This window comes from Pelodiscus sinensis, chromosome 13 (genome assembly GCF_049634645.1).
Source record: "Pelodiscus sinensis isolate JC-2024 chromosome 13, ASM4963464v1, whole genome shotgun sequence".
In the NCBI taxonomy this organism is placed as follows: Eukaryota; Metazoa; Chordata; order Testudines; family Trionychidae; genus Pelodiscus; species Pelodiscus sinensis.
The window spans coordinates 43,446,437-43,467,729 of NC_134723.1; the positions used below are offsets into that span (position 1 = coordinate 43,446,437).

The 21,293-nt window shown below is 44.9% G+C and overlaps 1 protein-coding gene and 1 long non-coding RNA gene across 2 annotated transcripts in view; one reads left to right on the top strand and one right to left on the bottom strand.

The window, feature by feature from the left end:
- IL1RAPL2 (interleukin 1 receptor accessory protein like 2) overlaps window positions 1-21,293 on the bottom strand; it is a 672,443-nt gene that overhangs the window by 23,913 nt on the left and 627,237 nt on the right. Inside the window, exons 7-8 of the mRNA XM_006127932.4 lie at window positions 17,605-17,734; window positions 7,645-7,790 (exon numbers count right to left, since the gene is read on the bottom strand). Coding sequence (XP_006127994.2) covers window positions 7,645-7,790; window positions 17,605-17,734 — 276 coding nt within the window. The remainder of the gene's footprint in view (window positions 1-7,644; window positions 7,791-17,604; window positions 17,735-21,293) is intronic.
- LOC112546569 (uncharacterized) lies at window positions 887-18,403 on the top strand. Its single transcript, XR_012906961.1, has 4 exons — window positions 887-1,019; window positions 6,318-6,389; window positions 17,137-17,240; window positions 17,668-18,403. It is a non-coding gene; the product is annotated as an uncharacterized LOC112546569 (long non-coding RNA).

Below are 21,293 nucleotides of genomic sequence, written 5' to 3' on the forward strand. Positions count from 1 at the left end.
TGCTACGACAAAGTCAAAACAAAGCAGTGGAACCTTACTTTTGTTACCCAAGAAAACTAAACAACACTTTTATGTTTATAAAGTCAACAAGTGATTTGCTATGACCTGGTAGGCCATGGCTTTGGCCTACTTATTTGAGAATTGTTTTAGCCTCTAGAATGCACAACATAATGTTCCTGTCACATGTTAATGGCCAATGGGAAGTTGGGGATGTACATGACACAGCCAAGCGCTATTTCATTTGAGACATGATGGATACCAAAGGCATCAGCGTGTGTAAGATAGCAGCCCTCAAACCTTTGCTTAGTGTGTGCCAGGCCTTAAAATGGAGTAGAGCGGGCTGAAAACTTTCCGATAGAACAGCTTTCTACTGGAAAATGCTGATTTAATTAAATCACAAAGTTTCACAGGAACATACAGCTGTTGTCCATTTTGACAAAAAAATTTCCAAATGCTTTGTTCATGGTAAACCGTAATGACCTTTTGAATAAACTCTGCAGCCAGTCGTAATGGTTCCTGGATGCATCTGTCGGCCATGGGCAGGATTATTTTCTGGTCTCTTTAATTATGTCCCTAGTTTGGTCCAACAGGACCCAAATATGCTGTCCTCCAGGAATCAGTGTAATGTGAAACTGCCCGGATTTGGAGCCATACGTGTACACATTGATAGTTTACAGCTAACATTGCATGAGGAAAATTCTAATGTGATGATAATTATACAGTGCACATTTCCTCAGTGAATCTCAAAGATCTTTACATAGGAAGTAAGCATCTTCGTTCCCATTTAGATGTGGTGGTACTTAGGCGAAGGTGGGTGAAGTAACCACAGGCCGGTTGCCAAGGTGATGATAGAACCCACAGCACCTGAGCTCCGTGCTCTAGGACAGCGGTTCCCAACCACCGGCGGTGGGCACTCTGCCAGGCCACGCCCCCAGCTGCTAATAAGCCCCGCCCACTGGGGAAGCGCCGTTCCTTAAAAGGCGCGTACCTGCGTGCACACTAAAGAGTCTCCTCCCACGGTGAGTGGTGCTGTGGGCTGCCCTGGTGTGCTGCAGCTGGAGCCGGGCTGTGGAGAGTCAGCCTCACCACAGCCCCAATTCCAGCTCCAGTGGCAGCCACGTGGCACGGCTGGCAGGGCTGTGTGGTGGATGATTGCTCCGTGTCCTGTCCATTGCAGGTGGTGTGTTTGGGACCAGAGAGAGGAACCTTCATGGTCATGAGCATCCCAAGGAGGATCAGATTAGAGGCCCTGGGGAGCTGCGCTAGGTGTCCGCGATTTCCCCCTAACCCCAACCCTAACCCCATCGGGGTCTCCCCTGCTGGCTCCGGCCTGCACCATATGTCTGGATGCTTCCCAGCATCCTGGGACCCTGCAGCACCTGTCGGAGTTGTGCGGAGAGGAGCTGGGCTCCCTGACTCAAACCAGCGGGTGCTGGGGGGCTAGTACCGCGAGCCCAAGATGCGCACAGGCTGAGTGACCCTGCGTCTTTAGGCCCCGACTGTAAATCATAGAATCATAGAATAATAGGACTGGAAGGGACCTCGAGAGGTCATGGAGTCCAGCCCCCCGCCCTGAAGGCAGGACCAAGCTCCACCTACACCATCCCTGACAGATGTCTATCTAACCTGTTCTTAAATATCTCCAGAGAGGGAGATTCCACCACCTCCCTTGGCAATTTATTCCAATATTTGACCACCCTGACAGTTAGGAATTTTTTCCTAATGTCCAATCTAAACCTCCCCTGCTGCACTTTAAGCCCATTACTCCTTGTCCTGTCCTCAGAAACCAAGAGGAACAAATTTTCTCCTTCCTCCTTGTGACACCCTTTTAGATATTTGAAAACCGCTATCATGTCCCCCCTTAATCTTCTTTTTTCCAAACTAAACAAGCCCAGTTCATGAAGCCTGGCTTCATAGGTCATGTTCTCTAGACCTTTAATCATTCTTGTCGCTCTTCTCTGTACCCTTTCCAATTTCTCCACATCTTTCTTGAAATGTGGCGCCCAGAACTGGACACAGTACTCCAGCTGAGGCCTAACTAGTGCAGAGTAGAGCGGCAGAATGACTTCACGAGTTTTGCTTACAACACACCTGTTGATACAACCTAGAATCATATTTGCTTTTTTTGCAACAGCATCACACTGTTGACTCATATTCAACTTGTGGTCCACTATGACCCCTAGATCCCTTTCCGCCATGCTCCTTCCTAGACAGTCGCTTCCCATCTTGTATGTATGGAACTGATTGTTCCTTCCTAAGTGGAGCACTTTGCATTTCTCTTTATTAAACCTCATCCTGTTTACCTCTGACCATTTCTCTAACTTGCTAAGGTCATTTTGAATTATGTCCCTATCCTCCAAAGAAGTCGCAACCCCACCCAGTTTGGTATCATCTGCAAACTTAAATGGCCTGGGGAGGAACCCTTGAGCCGCCAGAAACGGGCGCCTGCCCTGTTGTCTGTGTCACAGACTCCACCGAGCCTGTGCGTGTCAGGGGCTGGGCCTTCGCCAGGCTGTGACCCAAGCAGCCGCACTCAGCTGGTAGCTGGTAGGCAGTGCAGGGCTAGGTCGGGGGGGTTGGGCTAGTGCTGGGGGGCTCTGGGGTGGGAGGCTGTAAGAGGCAGGGGGATGGCACTGGGGGGGGGCTGTTGGGGTGGGACTGGTACTGGGGGCTATGGGGGTAGGGCTGGCATTGGAGGGTTCTGGGGGGTTGGGTTCAGTGGGGCTCTGGAAACAGGAGGTTGGAACTGGGGGGTCTGGTGGTGGCAGGGACGCTAAGGGGTGGGGAACTGGCACAGGGATAGGGCATTGGCCTGGGGAGCAGAGGGTGGCAGGCTCCAGCCCCGCCCCAGGAGCCACCGGACCGCCAACACAGGAGATAAGGAGAGGGCAGGAGGCTGTCACTGGGGGGCTTTCAGTCCAGGGGATTCGGGTCAGGGCTGGAGCTGGGTGGTAGTGAAGGGGTGGGGGGCTCTAGGGGTTAGAGCTGGCACTGGGGGACCCTGGAGGCCAGGGCTTTTGGTGCACCGGTAACATTTTATTTGAATATTTGCATATTTATTATACAAATAATGAATATGAAATATGCAAACGTTACCAGCCCGCCAAAAGTTTGTGAACCAGGCCGTCCCTGGAATCAAAAAGGTTGGGAACCGCTGCCCTAGGACACCCTGCCTGTCATTGACAAACCGATGACAAAAGCTGAAATGATTTACAATGACTAAACCTGTAGCACTGGAGGTGCCCATTATCAGACTGAAATGTCCCCTCAGACATAGAATAGAGACCACAATTACTCTGCCTTGCTTTGCCGCTCATCCACCCATAAAACTTAAAGACGACAAACTGACACAGCTATCACCAACAGCCCAGATTACTTTACACAAGCTGTCAGTGCAGATATTTACCACTTTGACAAATAGGGTTCGAAGAGACATAAAGCAAAGAACTAGGATGATACAAGGAATAAAGTTTCGAAGCATAAAGTTCACAAAAACTTAGGTGATCTGAAAATGCACCATTAGTTCCCGGATGTCCTGTTCAGGTTAAAAAAAGAACATCAGGCAGGCACATTTCCGGCTTAGTTTCATGTTTCAGTAATTCACTATCAGGTAGCCTCCATTTATTTTCAATTCGCAGCATCGCTGTTCTCCAGCAAGGAAGCATAGTCCCTCAGATGCACGAGGGGGAAAAAGTGGCCCTGCGTATGCAGGATTATTTTCTACTCTGCATTTCTCAGTGCTAGTTTTCAAAGTCCTGCATGATGCAGTTAGCACAACTCTCTACAGGAGACTGCTCCACGGTTGGATAGCTCTACATTCATCTGAAATGTTTGTCTTAATTACATTCCGTTACCCCAACTTGTACCTCCTACAGACCACACTAAATATCCCAGCTATTGATGAATGGAGTTTCGATTAACCAATTAACTGATAAGCAAAAGCTTATAGGTTAATGCTATGGACTACACACATTTCCACCCCTCCCCCCACCCAGTAAATTGTTAGCAGGCTGGCCAACAGCCCGGCTCAGTTCTGGCTGACACTGGGTCCGGGACCTACCCACGGTGTGGCTCTGCCTTTAAAGTGATTAGGAGCCGGGTGGGCAGGCAGCTCAGATCAGTTCCCGTTCGTGCCAGGTCTGGGAGCTCAGATCCCCTCCCACTCCAGATAAGAGCTGCTGCCACCCTGCACTGCTGCCTCTTTATCAGAGGCAGCAACATTGGTGACAAGCAGCCAGTTTGCTAGAGGAGCAGGTTTTTAAACTGGTTCCCCTCACGGACTAGCTCCTGCCTAGCACCCCGCACTGCTGCTGGCCCCGCCCCCAGGGACTATAGAATAATCGACTAACCGATAAGAATTCATGAGGTTACTCAATTATTCAATTAACCAATATTTAACCTCCCTACTCCCGACACGCTGTTCGTGTGCTAAGACACTCATTTTATAGTGTGCTTAGATATTCCTTTTTGCTCAGAGATTCATCTAAAGGGAATTCTAGGCTGTTTCCTTGTTATTTACTGAGGGAAGTTGCTGGTAGGTGCATGAGGACTGCACAACTTACCGACTCCCAAGTAACAGGCATACTCAGGCAATGTGGTGGCAAAGACCACGTAGAAAATACATTTTAAAATATATCAAAGCAAATAATAAAGTGTCTCTGAAAGCAGAGCCGGCCCAAGCTACAGGCTGATTGTGCTACCGCCTGGGGCGCCCCATTGTAGGTGGCGCCATGCGGGGCTGCTGGGCTGTGGGCAGGGCCACGCATGTGCCACGTGCCCAGGGTAGGGCTGTGCATGCGCTGGGTGTCTGGGGATGCCGCGCACCTGGGGGCGGGGCCGTGCATATGTCGCGCTCTGGGGGCGGCGCTGCGCCTCCGGGGCGCACGAATGGCTCAGGCTGGCCCTGTCTGAAAGACACCAGTGAAGAAACAAATGCAGAATACACTATGATCTTCACGGGTCAGGAACACACCTGCGTCTTTATTTTCATAAGTGTAACATTCAGATTGATTTCCATGTAAAGCCACCTCTGAAGTTGTTTCATTTGTACCAAAATTGCTCCACTCTGTATGATCCTGACTCCCAAATAATTAGATAAAACACCAGTCCTGTGTGGCTACATCAATATTTCTTGATGCCTAGGTACAGTTGTGGGTGTTTATCCTTTCCATTTGCAAGACAACTAAAACACCAATCCACTAAAGGACTTAAGCACATGTTTAATATGAGCAGATGAGCAGTTTTCTTGGCTCTAGTTTCCTTGTTAGCCATGTGCTTTAAGGGATCAGTGCCGAAATGCAGAAACTCCATTCATCATTTATTTGACTTTCTTTTTTGTTTCTTAATATTATCAGCTAGAGCATCATGATTAATATTTCCAGATCTGTGGGCATTTTATAAGTCTATACACACAAAGGGCAATTAGGATGGGATAAGAAGCAATTAGATTAGGGTGCAATAAGGAAATTTAGGTTGATGTTAGAGGAACTTTCTAAATATTCAAGCAATTAACCAATGGGACAAGCGGTGAAGTGTCTGGAATTATCCCTAATGGGGCTATTCAAAGCAAGATTTGAAATTTCACTGTTGGTGGTACTCTCGGGAGAATATGAAGTGTATCCAGTCACAATGCAAGGAGAGATGAAAAACTAATTGAAAAGTGTTCTTTTCAAACTCCATATTCTGTATCAGCGATATTTCTTATGTAGTGCCATTAGCATTCTCAAATGCCTAGTGTTTTCTTACTATTCCTTGTGCATTCCAAATGTTCAGTAAAGGAAATAAAGGAGTGATTTAGCAATCTTTATGTTGAAGTTCCTAGGTGTACATATAAACATCACTTTCCTTTTCTAGTAAATGCATTTACAAGCAAGAGTAATACAGTATCACAGTGTTTCTCAACCAGTGGTACGAGTACCCTTAAGGGTATCCTTTACTCGAAAGAAGTCTGGGGGTACGTCAACACAACTGAAATTTGGAGAAAACCGAATTTTTGTTTTACATTTTACAGTGCTTTATTATTTTTGTATTTTTTACATCCAAAAATATCATCGCCTGCCCAGCTATGATTAAGTTGTTTAAACAAATGTGTTGCAATGGTAGGAAACAACGTTGTGTGTCTGAAAACTGTAGGTACTGGGGGTACTTATAATTTTTTTTAAAGTGGCACTTTATAAAAAAGGTTGAGAGGCACTGTGGTAGCAAAGCATCCAATTTGCTCACTCTTTTGAGAGTATCGGGTGGGGAAGGCGACTTTACTTTCAACAGATTTTTATGCCTCAATCCTGGTACATAACTCTGTTTTGCTTTTCCAACAGACACAATGCTCCAGTTGGAATGCTTCATTTTAGACTGAGTGGGAATCTCCGTGTCTACATGGCACATGTTGGGTATGTAGAGCGATACGCGGCAGTAAAAAGCAAGCGGTGTCCACACTACTGAGCATAATTACGTGTGTGAGACAGTTTCTGGCAAATGGGACCAGTTTCTGGCAGTGGAGAAAGGTTAATGGGGTCTTTCACACTAAATGTCATCCTACTTACAAATATGAGAGGATGCTGCTATTAACAACAGGGGAAGGATTCTAATGAGATGTTGTTTACGTTCTCTCTGAGACAGTGGCTTGTTCAAAACCACAGAGTTTGTTAAAAGAATACTACTAATTTGGATGTTTCTAGTCATCTGCAACCCAGAGCACTTGGATACATGACAATTGCAATATTTGCCATTCTCAACAAAGGGCATCCTGCAAATAGCCTGGTAAAGATAACCCAATGGTGACATAATGGTCCATTAATTAACAGCCTCCTCTGCAGCAGCATTTTTGTTCTTGTTCCTGTAATAAATCAGCAGATACCGGTATTGTTTAAAACACTCAGTTTACTCAGTAGAAATACGATACAGGAGAAATCTGAAAACCGTGAATTAAATAGTGTGTGTTTTCAGCTGGTTTAAACTGAAACCCTTTCACTGACTTCATTGAAGCTGAGGCCATATAAGTCACTTAGGGTATGTCTAGACTGCATCCCTTTGTCGGCAGAGGGATGCAGATTAGGCAGGTCGACACTGCAAATGAGGCAGGGATTTAAATATCCCGTGCCTAATTTGCATAAAAATGGCCACCACATTTTCCCGACTCAGCGCTTTGTCGGCAAAAAGCGGCAGTCTAGAAGGGGATCTGTCGAGAAAGAAAGTCTTTTTCGACAGATCCTGTAAACCTCCATGCAGGAGGTGTAAGGGATCTGTCGAAAAAGGCTTTCTTTCTTGACAGATCCCCCTCTAGATTGCCACTTTTTGCCGACAAAGTGCTGTCAGCAAAATGTGGTGCCCATTTTTATGCAAATTTGGCACAGGATGTGTAAATCCCTGCCTCATTTGCAGTGTCGACCTGCCTAATCTGCATCCCTCTGCCGACAGAGGGATGCAGTCTAGACATACCCCTCAGTGAGCCCAAAGAAGAGCTCGCTAGTTATTTAGAATAATATTGCATGTAATGGTAAATGTATGCCACAAGGAGCATGTGTGTTAGTTGCAATAAGCACACAGGGGGAAATCCTGGCTTTTTGACATCAAGGAGAGTTTTGCTAGTCCCTGCAGCAGAGCCAGGATTTCTGTCCCGTTCTCTAAGACATAGGAGTTCAATACCTTTTTTACGCAGAAGGACACTGGCATGCTTACGTCCGTTTCGGTTTTCCACATGGCAGGTGTAGTTAGCCAGGTCTGGCTCCCCAACTGCATCAAAAGTTAATGTTAATTCCACTTCTTTCTCTCCCAGATGTTCTTTGAGGAGTCTGAAAGGGAGAATGTTTCCTCTTAGTCTGATGGAGGCAGCATGCCAAAGAGATCATCATATGCCACATGGTCTGCCTTCCACTTATCCAGCCTGGAGGAGACCTGAAAAGGGCCCCTGTTTGGTGGAGGAGAAATGGGAGGCTCATGCAGAGGGAAAGACAGCTATCTGATATGTGTTCTTGCCCCATTGTGCCTTCTAACCCCCAATTCCATGGCTGCTATGTCTGAAGTATGAGTCAGAGGGGTGGTAGTTAGAGAAATAGTTACTCAGTGTCAGAGGGGATTAGTACATATGAATGGCCATACTGGATCAGACCAAAGGTCCATATAGTCCAGTATCCTGTCTTCTGACAGTGGCCTATATCAGATGCACCAGAAGGAGTGAACGGAACAGGTAATTGTCATGTGATCCCTCTCCTGTTACCCATTCCCATCTTCTGACAAACAGAGGTGAGGGACACCATTCCTACCCAGCCTTACTAATAAGCATTGATGGACCTAACCTCCATGAATGTATCTAGCTCTCTTCTGAGCCCTGTTAAAGTCCTGGTCTTCACAACCTCCTCTGGCAAGGAGTTCCACAGGTTGACTATACACTGCAAAAAGAACAATTTCCTTTTGTTCATTAAAAACCTGCTATTTATTGGTGCCTGTGGGGAGAAGGCGTGAAAGAAGGGCTCCCCAGAGGGGGAGGCCAGGCATGTGGGGCACCCCATTTAGCAATTCAAATTTTGGTGGGGGCATAAGGGGGTGGTTCTACCATGAGCCACCTATACCCAGTATCAGAGGGGTAGCCGTGTTAGTCTGAATCTGCAAAAGCGGCGAGGAGTCCTGTGGCACCTTATAGACTAACTGAAGTGCAGGAGCATAAGCTTTCGTGGGCAAAGACCCACTTGGTCATGCATCTGACGAAGTGGGTCTTTGCCCACGAAAGCTTATGCTCCTACACTTCAGTTAGTCTATAAAGTGCCACAGGACTAATCGCCCCTGTACCCAGTGTAGCATATTCAGCTCACCTCCACTAGGAATTAACACACTAAAAGCATCACCACTTACTCCATTTAGGAGTAGCGCTAGCACCACTCTGCAACTTGCCAGCACCACGGAGTGGCTCTGTGCTGTGAGGGCACCGTTAAGAGGAATATGAAGCTGCATGGTAGAGGCAGGGTTGCGCGCTGTGTGATGGCAGACAACCTGTGAAAACAGGTATAAAACTCTGAGGAAAGCCAGCCAGCGCTCTGTGCGGTTCTGCACTTTATGCCACATGGAGGATCAAAAATTTGCAGCTCGGGCCTTCTCAATTTCTAAAGCACCAAGGGGAAGGGTTTGGGTTGCTACAATCCTGCTGCAGCAGAATTTTCAGAGAACTGAATGTGGGCCCGGCCAAAGAGTTTGTGGGGCCCAAGGCAGCACACTGACAGTGGGACCCAGCCAGGGGAGCGAGCGAGTGACCGGGCAGCGTGGGATCCTGAAGGTACAAGGCCTAAGGCAACCTCCTTGCTCACCATGCTCTAAGGCGGGGCCTAGCAGAATGGGTAGCTCTGTTATTTCAAAATAACAGTGTGTGTGTCTACACAGCAAGCACGTTATTTCAAAAATAATTTCCAAATAATGGGCTTCTTACTCCGACTACTGTAGCCCTCATTTCACGAGGAGTAACGGTAGTTCGAACTAGGAAGCCTAGTCCGAACTACCTAGTTCGTGCCGCGTGTAGCCGCGCGGCACGGGGTTCAAACCAGCCGGGATTTAAAAATGGCGGCGCCCGGCTTATGCAAATGAAGCCCGGGAAATTCAAATCCCGGGCTTCATTTGCAAGTGCGGTATGCCTACATTACCCCGCTAGTTCGAACTAGCGGGGTAGTGTAGACATACCCTCAGTTACTAGAGCCACAAAGCCAAGGAAGCATGGGCTGTAAAAACCTGCTTGGGATCTTGGCAACTTATTTTGATAGCCAGCTTACGCTGCAGTGCATTGGTACCTGAGCTGGATAGACCTATGCTAGCTCAGGCATGTCTAAATATGCTGTAGTCACACCCTCTGACTACAGTAGAGAGACCCCTAAAATAAATTTAAGTTCTCCAAAGAACAAAATCCCTTCCCCAAGGTAGTTACACAGTGACAGGATGCGTCTACATGGTTCCCTTACCTCGAAATAAGCCATGCAGTTTGCAAAATTGCTTTGCTTATTTTGAGGTAATTTCAAAATAGCTTATTTTGAAATTTGGCACATCTACACTGCATCACATTTTTTAAAAAAAGAGCTAATCCAAAATGTCCCTTAACCCTCATGCAACAAGAGTTACAGAGATGCTGGAATAGTGTGCCCATTTTTTCGAAATCTATTTTGAAATAATGGGCGGTTTCAAAGGCACAGAACAGCTATTTCAGGATACTTCCAGTATCCCAAAATAGCTCCACAGTGTAGACATAGCCTAAGACAGCATGTTACATATTACAAAAAAAACCAGCAACAGACTTGCTTACTATTTGTATTGTTGAAGTAGCTGAAAGAGCCCCCACTCTGCCTCCATCATGGAAAACTTTGACTTTTCATCATCAAAACAAGATCTGAAAAATTTTGGCTGAACCAACAACATTTTGATTTGTGGGTTTTCAAAGAAAAGACAAAATTTTCCTTGGAAAGTGTCTCATTTCATTAAAAAAATCATTGTTTTTCCCCACTGAAAAACAATTTCAATAGATACTTTTCAACCAGGTGAAGGTTGGGATGAGGCCCTCATGACCTCAGGGCTAGTTTTTCAGAAGAGCTCAGGACCAGATTTTCGAGTGCGTGGCACTCCAGATGTTCTCAAGGTAAAGGTATCTGGTAGCTCCATTATGACAGGGCAAGACATTCAGAATAGCTCAGCACCAAACATGCACTTAGCGAGCTGAGCATTTTTGGAAATCGGGCAACAAATTGTGATGCCTAAAGAAGAACTGACAATTTTTAAAAAATCTGATCCAAAGTCAGAGCTGGCTTCAGCTGTAACGTAGTGTTCTGGAGTTTGAACACTCTCAAATCTGTGGGTGGTTAGATCCAGATCCTGATTCTGATTCTTACAAGGGTCAGGTCCAGAATTTGGATGTTCAGCTTGGTTCTGACCACCCAGACAATTTGGGTGTGCATTGGACTTTAGACTTAAATATCTTTCTATATCACTTATTGACCGTTTGTTAATCCTATTAAATTCTGCCTCTGAAACCAAAAACTTATGGCTGCGTCTAGACTGCATCCCTTTTCCGTAAAAGGGATGCAAATTAGACACATTGCAATTGCAAATGAAGCAGGGATTTAAATCCCCCCCGCTTCATTTGCATAAACATGGCTGCCGCTTTTTTCCAACTCAAAGCTTTGCTGGAAAAAAGCGCCAGTCTAGACGGGGATCTTTTGGAAAATAAAGCCTTTTCCGAAAGATCCCTTATTCCTCTTAAAAAAAGGAATAAGAGATCTTTCAGAAAAGGCTTTATTTTCCGAAAGATCTCCGTCTAGACTGGCGCTTTTTTCCGGCAAAGCGCCGAGCCGGAAAAAAGCGGCAGCCATGTTTATGCAAATGAAGCGGGGGAGATTTAAATCCCCGCTTCATTTGCAATTGCGATGTGTCTAATTTGCATCCCTTTTACGGAAAAGGGATGCAGTCTAGACACATCCTATGAGATCTGAAACAAACTCTCAGAAAACGTACTGGAGGGATCCACAACATTTTATCTAGTTACACTGTAGCTGCACAAATTCAGAAGTGCCCAACACCTAGCATATCTTTGAACTTTGGAAACATGTGAATTGCTTCTTTTTGGCAAAACTGTCTTCAATTCTTGTGCACTTAGGCATTCCCTGGCTCTGGCCCAGACTGCAAGTGCTGGAATACTGCAAAAAAAGCTGAATTTGCATCATTTCTGCACAGAATGGGAACCTCCAGAGAGCAGCTGCTCAGTCTGACGACTCACCTTTTTGCTTGCTTTCCATCTGTCTGCATCATTACGTGGCCAATCAATGAGATCAAACTTCCTTATTAATATTCTTTGTAGCTATTGTGATAGTAACCCCCGGACTGTTACTCTTCCCTGTTGGTAAACAATACGCACCCCATTTTGGTCCACAAATCACATGACTGAGAGGGACTAAAACAGCTAACAAGGAAGATATCTGGGGCACTATTCAGAAGCACTTCATGAGTTTTCAGGGTTTTCCAGGCTTAGATTTATTATATTTATCAAATCTTGCACCCAGTGACAATTATAAAAATAGACTAGAATTAAGATGAAATGAACTATTAATTTACAATTAAAGCACAAGCCACTCACCCAACACTTAAATAAGGAAGAATCATCTAAAAAGAGCTTTAGAAAAAGGATTTGCACTTGGACTGAGAATCCTTGTCACTTATCCTCTTGCTAATTAAAATGGCAGAGAAATAAACTCAGTAGGGGTATGTCTACACTGCCACCCTAGTTCGAACTAGGGTGGCTAATGTAGGCATTCGAAGTTGCAAATGAAGCCCGGGATTTAAATAACCCGGGCTTCATTTGCATCTTGCTGGGCGCTGCCATTTTTAAATCCCCCTTAGTGCGGACTCCGTGCCCGCGGCTACACGAGGCATGGAGTAGGTAGTTCGAATTAGGCTCTCTAATTCGAACTACTGGTACGCCTCATTCCACGAGGAGTAACGGTAGTTCGAATTAGAGAGCCTAATTCAAACTAACTACTCCATGCCGCGTGTAGCCGCGGGCAGAGTCCGCACTAAGAGGGATTTAAAAATGGCGGCGCCTGGCAAGATGCAAATGAAGCCCGGGATATTTAAATCCCAGGCTTCATTTGCAACTTTGAATGCCTACATTAGCCACCCTAGTTCGAACTAGGGTGGCAGTGTAGACATACCCTAGAAGGGGTTCCAGTTAGGGAAATGACAAGAAACATTTAGCTATTGTGTGGCGGGCTGGGGTAAAGGCAGCAAGGTACAGGAAGCTCCTCATGGGACCTTTTCTTTTCTTTTTGCAAGCCAGCAGGGCTGACAGCTACTGCAAACCCCTGGACAAGGGGGGCGGTGTTCAGCTTCACGCACCTAGAAGGGGCAGGGCTTCAGGTGTAAGTAGCAGGGTCCGGGCAGTCCGTCCTCAGCACTGCCCCGAATGTGGTGCGCCCCCCCGCATCAGAGCTGCGTGCCGTGCCTGGTGCAGCGCTCCCATGGCAATTTAAAGGGCCCCAGGCTCCGGCTCCTGCCACAGGAGCAGCAACGGTGGCCAGACCCACAGGCCCTCACCAGACAACTGCCCCCTTTGCCTTCCCTCCTGTCGGCGGGCCCGATCTCAGAACAGAGCTCATGCACTGGCTAAGTTCCTTTCAGTGCGTTACATGCTAACAGACTAGTACAAGATGTGCCGTCGCGGAGAGGCAGCGTTCTGTAACGGGGCCGGTGAATGGGCAGAGGGATGTTTTCTGGGAAAAACAGAAGAATTTTAACCCGAGTCACAAGTCTATGAGGCCCCAGTCCTGTACACGCACATGGATCTCTGGGCAGGATCAGGGCTTTCGCTAATCAACAAGTCACAGCTACGTCTGCAGCAAACTGCCACCCTGTGAGGTACACGTCTCACACACAGCCGAGGGTCTGGGCCACTGCTTCTAAAAGGCACAACCCCCTCACAGCGGTTCCCTCAGAAAAGATAGGTTGTAGAGGACGGGCTAGATAGGAAAACGCCTCCAAACAGAAGCTAATTGACCTAAGAGGACTGGTGGGTTTCATTGCAATGTGGGGAGGCTCAGTTCCGGGCTCCCAAAAGGGGCGGGGCCTTGGATGGAAGGGGCAGGGGCTCAGGCAGCCCTCAGCACTACCTGGACCACACCATGCCTGGCTGCTGTTGCCATGGTAGCGGTGGTGGTGGTCTGTAGTCCCAGCCCCTTTTAAAATCACCAGGCCGGCTCTGGGGCAACTGTCCCCTTTAGCCCTCTCCTCCATTGTTGTTGGCCCTGTAATGCACCTAAGGGCATGTCTGTCCAGGAAAGGTGAAGCTGACACAGCACAGATTTCAGGCATGAGCTGTGGAAACCTTCGTGGCACAGCCACTTGGCTGGCTAGTCCATGCCGAAGTTCCAGCTGTCGTGGCTTCATTGCTCTGGGTCCTGAACTAGCTAAATTAATGGGAGCTCAGGCATGCCTACGCGAGCAGCAATCACATCCTATTCCATACCCCAACACACTGGCTACATAGCAGGAGGAACAGTGCTTCCTTTGGTACCTTTCTCATAGCGGAATGCAAGCTTCACGTATCCTCCACGCGTTTTGCACCTGCTAATTGACTTGTGTGGGCGAGGGTGCAGGGAGCGAGGCTAATCAAGGAGGGAAAATGAGGCTTTCAATTTCAAATGTCCCCATTCACATCTTTTCATGCATTGAATAGGAATGAAATTATTTCCATTTTAAAAACCAAGAAGCTTCTTGTGGGGAGGGAAAAAAAAGACAAATATATTTTCCAAGGCAAGCTTTATAAGGGATTTGTACACTCTTTTATGGTGTTGCAGGAGGACAAAAATATTAGCAATTGATAGGGTGATTTATATGGTACGATTTATAGTGGACAATATTTCTCTGCTGTCGCCAAGCAACAGAACTGAAATTCACTGGGAACTCCTTGGATAATCAGATACAATTCACAACTCTGCAGGCAGGCTCAAAGACTGTTATTCCTTATTTAATAGCTCTGCTTCACTTTACATGACATTTTTATTACAGTGAGGAAATCCCACCCCTGGGCAAGAAGAACATGGGGAAGGTCTCATCATCCCGTTCGCCTTCCCTTCCCTACAGTTTTCTATTCTTTGGAGAGTTTAATTCAAGGGGAAAGCAATGGTGACAGGTAGGAAAGGGGCTGTCCCACTTAGGAAAAGAATGCCCTACTTTGGTTTGTCCCAGCAATGCTAATCACTACCTCATGGTGATCAGACCTCCCGCTCTTTGCCATGTTGACACATAACCCCTTGATAAATAACTCTACACCCAATTCTACAGCCCTTACCGGAGCTGAACAGCAGTTACCCATGCAAAGAGTCCCATGGATACAACTTCAGAAGGAAAATATCTGAGTACACACAGTAGTGAGCTAAGAAAGCACAGATTAATTCCCTGTCAATAGAAAATCATAGATTCTCTGGAGTGTCATATGGCTGTGTACAAAAGACTTCACCAGCTACATTAAATTCTCTTCAGAACAGAAGGGAGTAGCTTAAATCTTGTAGAGAAAAACATCTGAAGTAGCCCGGGAAGACTCAGATTAAGTTGGAAAAGTTTCAGACTTCTTGGAGATACAGTGCAGAGCTACAGCAGTAGATTGTTAGCAAAGAGAAAATGACTGGTGACTCATTGGTTTGATTGTATCTGTGTCCAGTTACTACAAGTTTCAAGGGACACAACGATGGCTTCTGCATTAATAGCAGGATTGTAGGAAAAGTGTCAAATACTCAGGGCTTACAACTGCAAATCAATTTCTAAGCAACAGTTGCATCTCTTCTGTCTTGGAAAAAGCTTGGACAGAAGATATGGGCCAGCTTGTAGTGCTGCTAACACGACAGCAGTGTTTTGGGTGAAACAAGGAGGGTGTGTCTAAACTACATGGCTCCGTCGATGGAGACATGTAGATTAGGCTGATCGGCAGAGGGAAATGAAGCCGTGATTTAAATAATCGCGGCTTTATTTAAATTTAAATGGCTGCCGCGCTCTGCCAACCAGCTGATGATCAGCTGTTTGTCGTCACATTGGGGCAGTCTGGACGCGCCATGGTCGACAAGGAAGCCTTTGTCGACTGGCGCAGGTATGCCTCGTGAAACCACTTTTACCTGCGCCGGTCGACAAAGGCTTCCTTGTCGACCGCTGCGCGTCCAGACTACCCCGATCTGTTGACAAACAGTTGATCATCAGCTGGTCGGCAGAGCGCGGCAGCCATTTAAATTTAAATGAAGCCGCGATTATTTAAATCGCGGCTTCATTTCCCTCTGCCGATCAGCCTCATCTACATGGCTGCATCGACGGAGCCATGTAGTTTAGACACACCCGGAGAGTCTGGTCAGTCATCAAGAGAAAGTCAACTTTTTCAAATCGTTACCATTTGGTTCCTGGGGCTATGTGGGAATTAAAGAAAAGGCATGAACTCTGCACCTACTATCACAGAACAGGAGTGGTGGCAAGAGCTGAGCTTCTAATGTTGCTCATGGTATAGAAAGACAAGAGAGGCTATTCTGATGCTATTCAATGGACTGAAGAGAAGACACACTTGCATTGCTATGAGTTTATATGCCAAGTGAAAGGGTTATAATTGGGGGGAAATGTGAAATTTGTTAAGAGGAACAATTAGGGGGCAACAGAACAAAAAATGCAACGTACTCAACTTTCAATTCAATCAAAGAAGTTGAGAAGCCAACCGATAAAGAAATCACTTTCATTCTTTGCTAAGGGTTCACTGTTAGTTTAATGCCATCACCAAGCTGTCTTCTGGAGTAAAGTGCATCCTTGTCAACAGGAGGGAGCACGATCATTGGCAGTTAAAGATGGGTTCTTAAACAGGTGAGAGATGGGTTCTCTTAGTACTTTTATTCATTATTTGTCAATGAGAATTGGAAGCACTATTGTCATAGAATCACAGAATCATAGAATACTAGAACTGGAAGGGACCTCGAGAGGTCATTAAGTTCAATCCCCTGCTCTCACAGCAGGACCAAGCACCATCTAGACCATCCCTGATAGGTGTCTATCCAACCTCCTTTTAAATATCTCCTGTGATGGAGATTCCACAACCTCCCTAGGCAATTTATTCCAGTGGTTAGCCACCCTGACAATTAGGAAGTTTTTCCTAATGTCCAACCTGAACCTCCCTAGCTGCAATTTAAGCCCATTGCTTCTTGTTCTATCATCAGAGGCCAAGGAGAATAATTTTCTCCCTCCTCCTTGCAAAACCCTTTTAAATACTTGAAAACCGCTATCATGTCCCCTCTTAGTCTTCACCTTTCCAAAATAAACAAGCCCAGTTTTTTCAATCTTCCCTCACAGGTCAAGTTTTCTAGACCTTTAATCATTGTGAGCTGAGCGAACATAGATGGAGATGTGAACATTACTCAAGAAGCTGTTAGTCAGGGAATTATTAACGAGGGACGGCTATGGAATGTAGTTATGTACAAACTCCATGAACTACGAGGTTCAATGGGACTCATACAAATTAATGGAGACATTCCTTATGAAGGGTTCTTTTCTTTAAAACTTTTACAATAAGCAATGGTCAGCAATTTGAATGTCCAATGAAATAAAAAAGGCGTAAGCTGGGTAACCAAAACCTCACACTTACTTGTTTCTTTGCAGAGAAGAACAAACACACGCCCAGAGAAGGCACTGGTTAAGTTATGTGCACTGTACATAGCTCTGCTGGGCAAGTAGAAGAGAAACAGTGTGGAAAGCTCTGGCAGGTAGCCATCCATCTTTAGGATTAACATCGATACTGAAAATAACATTAATTTCCCAAGAGCAGCCACTCGGGGAATATGTAGTGGACAATATCATTATAGTTAAAGGCCAGAACCAACCCCCAGCACATCTAGAAGCATGTGAGTGGAAGCCTAGGGGATTTGGTGACATATCCTTAGAACACATGGATAGTCACCCTGTCTTTAGGGTTTATTCAGAAGCAAGGAAGAGAACGAGCTAATGTTGCCCTGGTTCCCAGCCATCCATCACTTTTTAGACAAGAAAATCATTTTCAGTTTAAATTAAAAACCCGTTAAAAACATTCTCTGTTGAGTCATACCCTTTTCGCAGCAGTAAAATAAGTACCTGATTTCCCCTTCTCTAATGTGACCTTCTAATTCTTCAATGAATTTTTCTCCTCTCATCCAGTAGATCATCGGGCCTGATTCACCGCTGAATCCAAAGAACGCTTTGCAGGCAATGTTTAGTGGGTTACCTAAGGACGACATACAGAGAGGAGGTTAGATAAATAAGCATGGATGCCAGTGAAGGAAAATAACTGTGAAAATTCTACTGCTAAAAGCTTTCAATAAGGTTCAGCATAAAAGACTATAAGGAAAAATAGCCATGAGGCACAAGGGGAAATTACCGTGTGAACTAAAATGTGCAGTGGATAGTAGCCATATAAAATTCTCATGTTATCTGTCATTTAAATGGTCTCGGAACAGTATCACATGGACAAGGATATGGCAACCAGTAGAAAGGGTGGTAATGAAAGGAATGATTACTTAGTTGTTTAAAGAAGAGGACTTTCTCCCTGCAGGGTTCAGGGTTCTATTCCAAAATTGGCCAGTATCATGAGGCAGTAAGAAAGTAACTACATCTATTGTAGTCAGCTAACAATGGACAAAACATGGCTAGCAAAGCTAAGCTGTGAGCAAGAGGCAAGCGCCTGTTCTCCTCTATGTGCCTCTGTCTATCCTTCTGTAGAAGGGGCATAATAATACCCACTTCACATGGATGTTAATTAAAAGTATCATGTGCTGTTCATAAAGCATTTAAAGCTCCTCAAGTAAAAGTTATGTATAAGTGCAAGGTAGGAATAATGTTATATCTAGCAAAATTCTGAAAAAACGATTAAAACTCAAATTACTGATAAAGAATAATAAAGACATCTCTTTTCCCTCGCTCTCAATTTTTTTTTAATCAAATGAAAAACAGATACTCTGTTGTCCCTCTTTTCTCTCCAAGGTATCAGCTTCTGGATAAGTATGTGTTGAGACATGACTTTAGCTATACTAGACCAGTGTTTCTCAACCAGTGGTATGAGTATCCTTAGGGGTACTCAAGAGAAATCTGGGGAGGTACGTCAACACAACTGAAATTTGGAGAAAACTGAATTTTTGTTTAAAGTTTTACAGTGCTTTATTATTTTTGTACTTTTTACACCCAAAAATTTAATTGCCTGCCCAGCTACGATTAAGTTGTTAAACAAATGTGTTGCAATGGTAGAAAAAAAATGTGTGTCTGAAAACTGTCAGTACTGGGGGTACTTATAATTTTTTTTTGGAAAAGGGATACTGTGCTAGATAGTCAAAAGGTTCATTTGGTGTTTGGGTTGCCAGGCCAGATAGTTGCTTGCCTGCCAGTTGTAGCTGAAGCAGCAGCAGCAACTACCAGTGGATCTGGAGGAATCTTGCCTGTTCCCTGAATAGGCAAAGATAGTGGTTGGATTTTTTCCTGTGTGCATATGTCACCCCAGCACGGCTGGCGGGTGTTGCTGAAGAGCCTCTTATGTCTCTAGCTCCAAAGAAAGAAGATAAACAACTGGAGCTCGAGCTGACATCAATGAAAAAAGACTTGGACCTGGCATTGGATCAAGACCAGGAGGCAGTAAATGGACTACATTTTATTGAGAAGAACTGTCTGTGCCAGTCATGCTAGCAGTTGATGATTTTTACATTGAAACAGAATGGACAACTCAGCCTGAGTTGGAGTTCCATAAAATGCTAAATATTCAGCCTTTGACAGTCAGGACCCTTTAAATTGTTTCAAGTTGGGCTCCCAAAAATCACTAGTCACTTTGAAAATGTAGAGGGAAAGGCATGTTAGTCTGTATCTGTAAAAACAACAAGGAGTCCTGGGGCACCTTAAAGACTAGCAGATTTATTTGGGCATAAGCTTTCGTGGGTAAAAACCACTTTGTCAGCGGCATGGAGTGGCAATCACAGAGGTATATCTCCCTAATAGCTTATGCCCAAATAAATCTGATAGGGTGTGTCTAGACTACAGGGATTTTTCGAAAAAAGTGGCCTTTTTTGGAAAAATCTTTACCTGCGTCCAGACTGCCACTACGTTTTGTCGACAGTAAATCGAAAGAACGCGGCGGTTTTGTTGACCGTGGAAAACCTCGTTTTATGAGGAATAATGCCTTTTTTCGAAAGTGCTCTTTCGAAAAAAGGCATTATGTAATGCAAACTGTGCTTTTTCGAAAGAGAGCATCCAGACTGCCTGGGTGCTCTTGTTCAAAAAAGCAGCTTGCTTTTTTCAAAAGTACTGGTTGTAGTCTAGCTGCTCTTTTTCGAAAGAGGCTTTTTCGAAAGTATCTTTCGAAAAAGCCTCTTTCGAAAGAGGCTTGCAGTCTAGCCATAGCCTTAGTCTTTAAGGTGCCCCAGGACTCCTTGTTATTTTTTCAAAATCTAGGGTACAGTGAGGGAAAGAAAAGTTGCAGCTCTGATCTGAGAAAAAGATTGTTTCCCCAGAAAACAATGAGAGGAAAAAAATGGAAAGGGAAACAGAATGAGTGTTATGAAAGCACGCGAAATGAGGTTTCATGAAAATCGTCATTATTTATTGTTAGTATGTTTACTATCTTTAGTTACTTAGAGAACATAATGCTATCTATTTACATTACATACTGATAGTTTGATGTATAGATTATATATCTACATTTATTCACATCCCCCTGATTAATGGCCTAACAAAGAGACAAAGGATCGACCAATCAACAACAATATGCATCCAAATGTAGAATTGCTCAGCCTCACTCACTCCAAGACAATATAGGAAAAGATTATATGAAATACTTAGGCTAATTTGCATTCTCACTTAGGAACCAATTCTGTGAGATGCTGACTACAGGTTGGACCTTTCTAGTCCAGCACCCTGGGAACCTGACCGGGGATGAACCAGACAATTTGCTGAACCAAGAAAGGTTAATATTTTCTAGCAGCATTATCCACATTTCCACTGCATACTGGGCTCTTAGAAGACATTTAGAGATAAATGAGAGCTAAATCACAGCACAGAACACAGAGCCAGGACTGGTGGCTGTAAACAAATCATATGGGGCCTTGGGAAACTTGGCCACACCCATGATAAGTGGACACCTGGCAAACTAAAATCATGCTGGACCACGGATGTTGCCAGGTTAGAGAGCGCTGGACTAGAGAGATCCAGCCTGCAATGTCCTTCACTGATCTGAGTGTGAATTAGTCCTCCAGCTAACTACATTTTGCAATTTCTATAGATGTCAGGTTTAAGTTCTTATTGTGCTGTTTGCCCAGCAGTCAGGATGCACATCAATGTAAAAATATTTTAGTGATTCCTGGCATGGGGGTGTTCAATCTAAGTTTGACTTTAATGGAAAAAGACAATTGGAGCAATGTGAAAAAAGGAAAAGGCTAGATGTGGTCTATCAAAAATGACAGTCTTTGCCCTTTACAGTATTGCCGGAACATGTTCCTACTGGATGTTTCTTGCTCACTAATCTAACAGATTCTCACAGAAACAAATGAAAGAAACACCAATATTCTGAAGAGATGTGTGATTTCTATAAGCACAAAGTGATTCATTTAACAACATGGGAAAGATTAAATAAATTGCTGTCGGTATAGTATTTCGGCTTGTGAAACATAGTTAATGTATGTACATGGGGCTGGCATTCTTCATCTTGACAGATTGATGCATTCTGAATTTGCAAGTTATGGCTGTAGTTCCCAGCTTTGCCATGCTGACAAAATTGAAAAATAAACTGATCTTGTTAATGTGAAAGT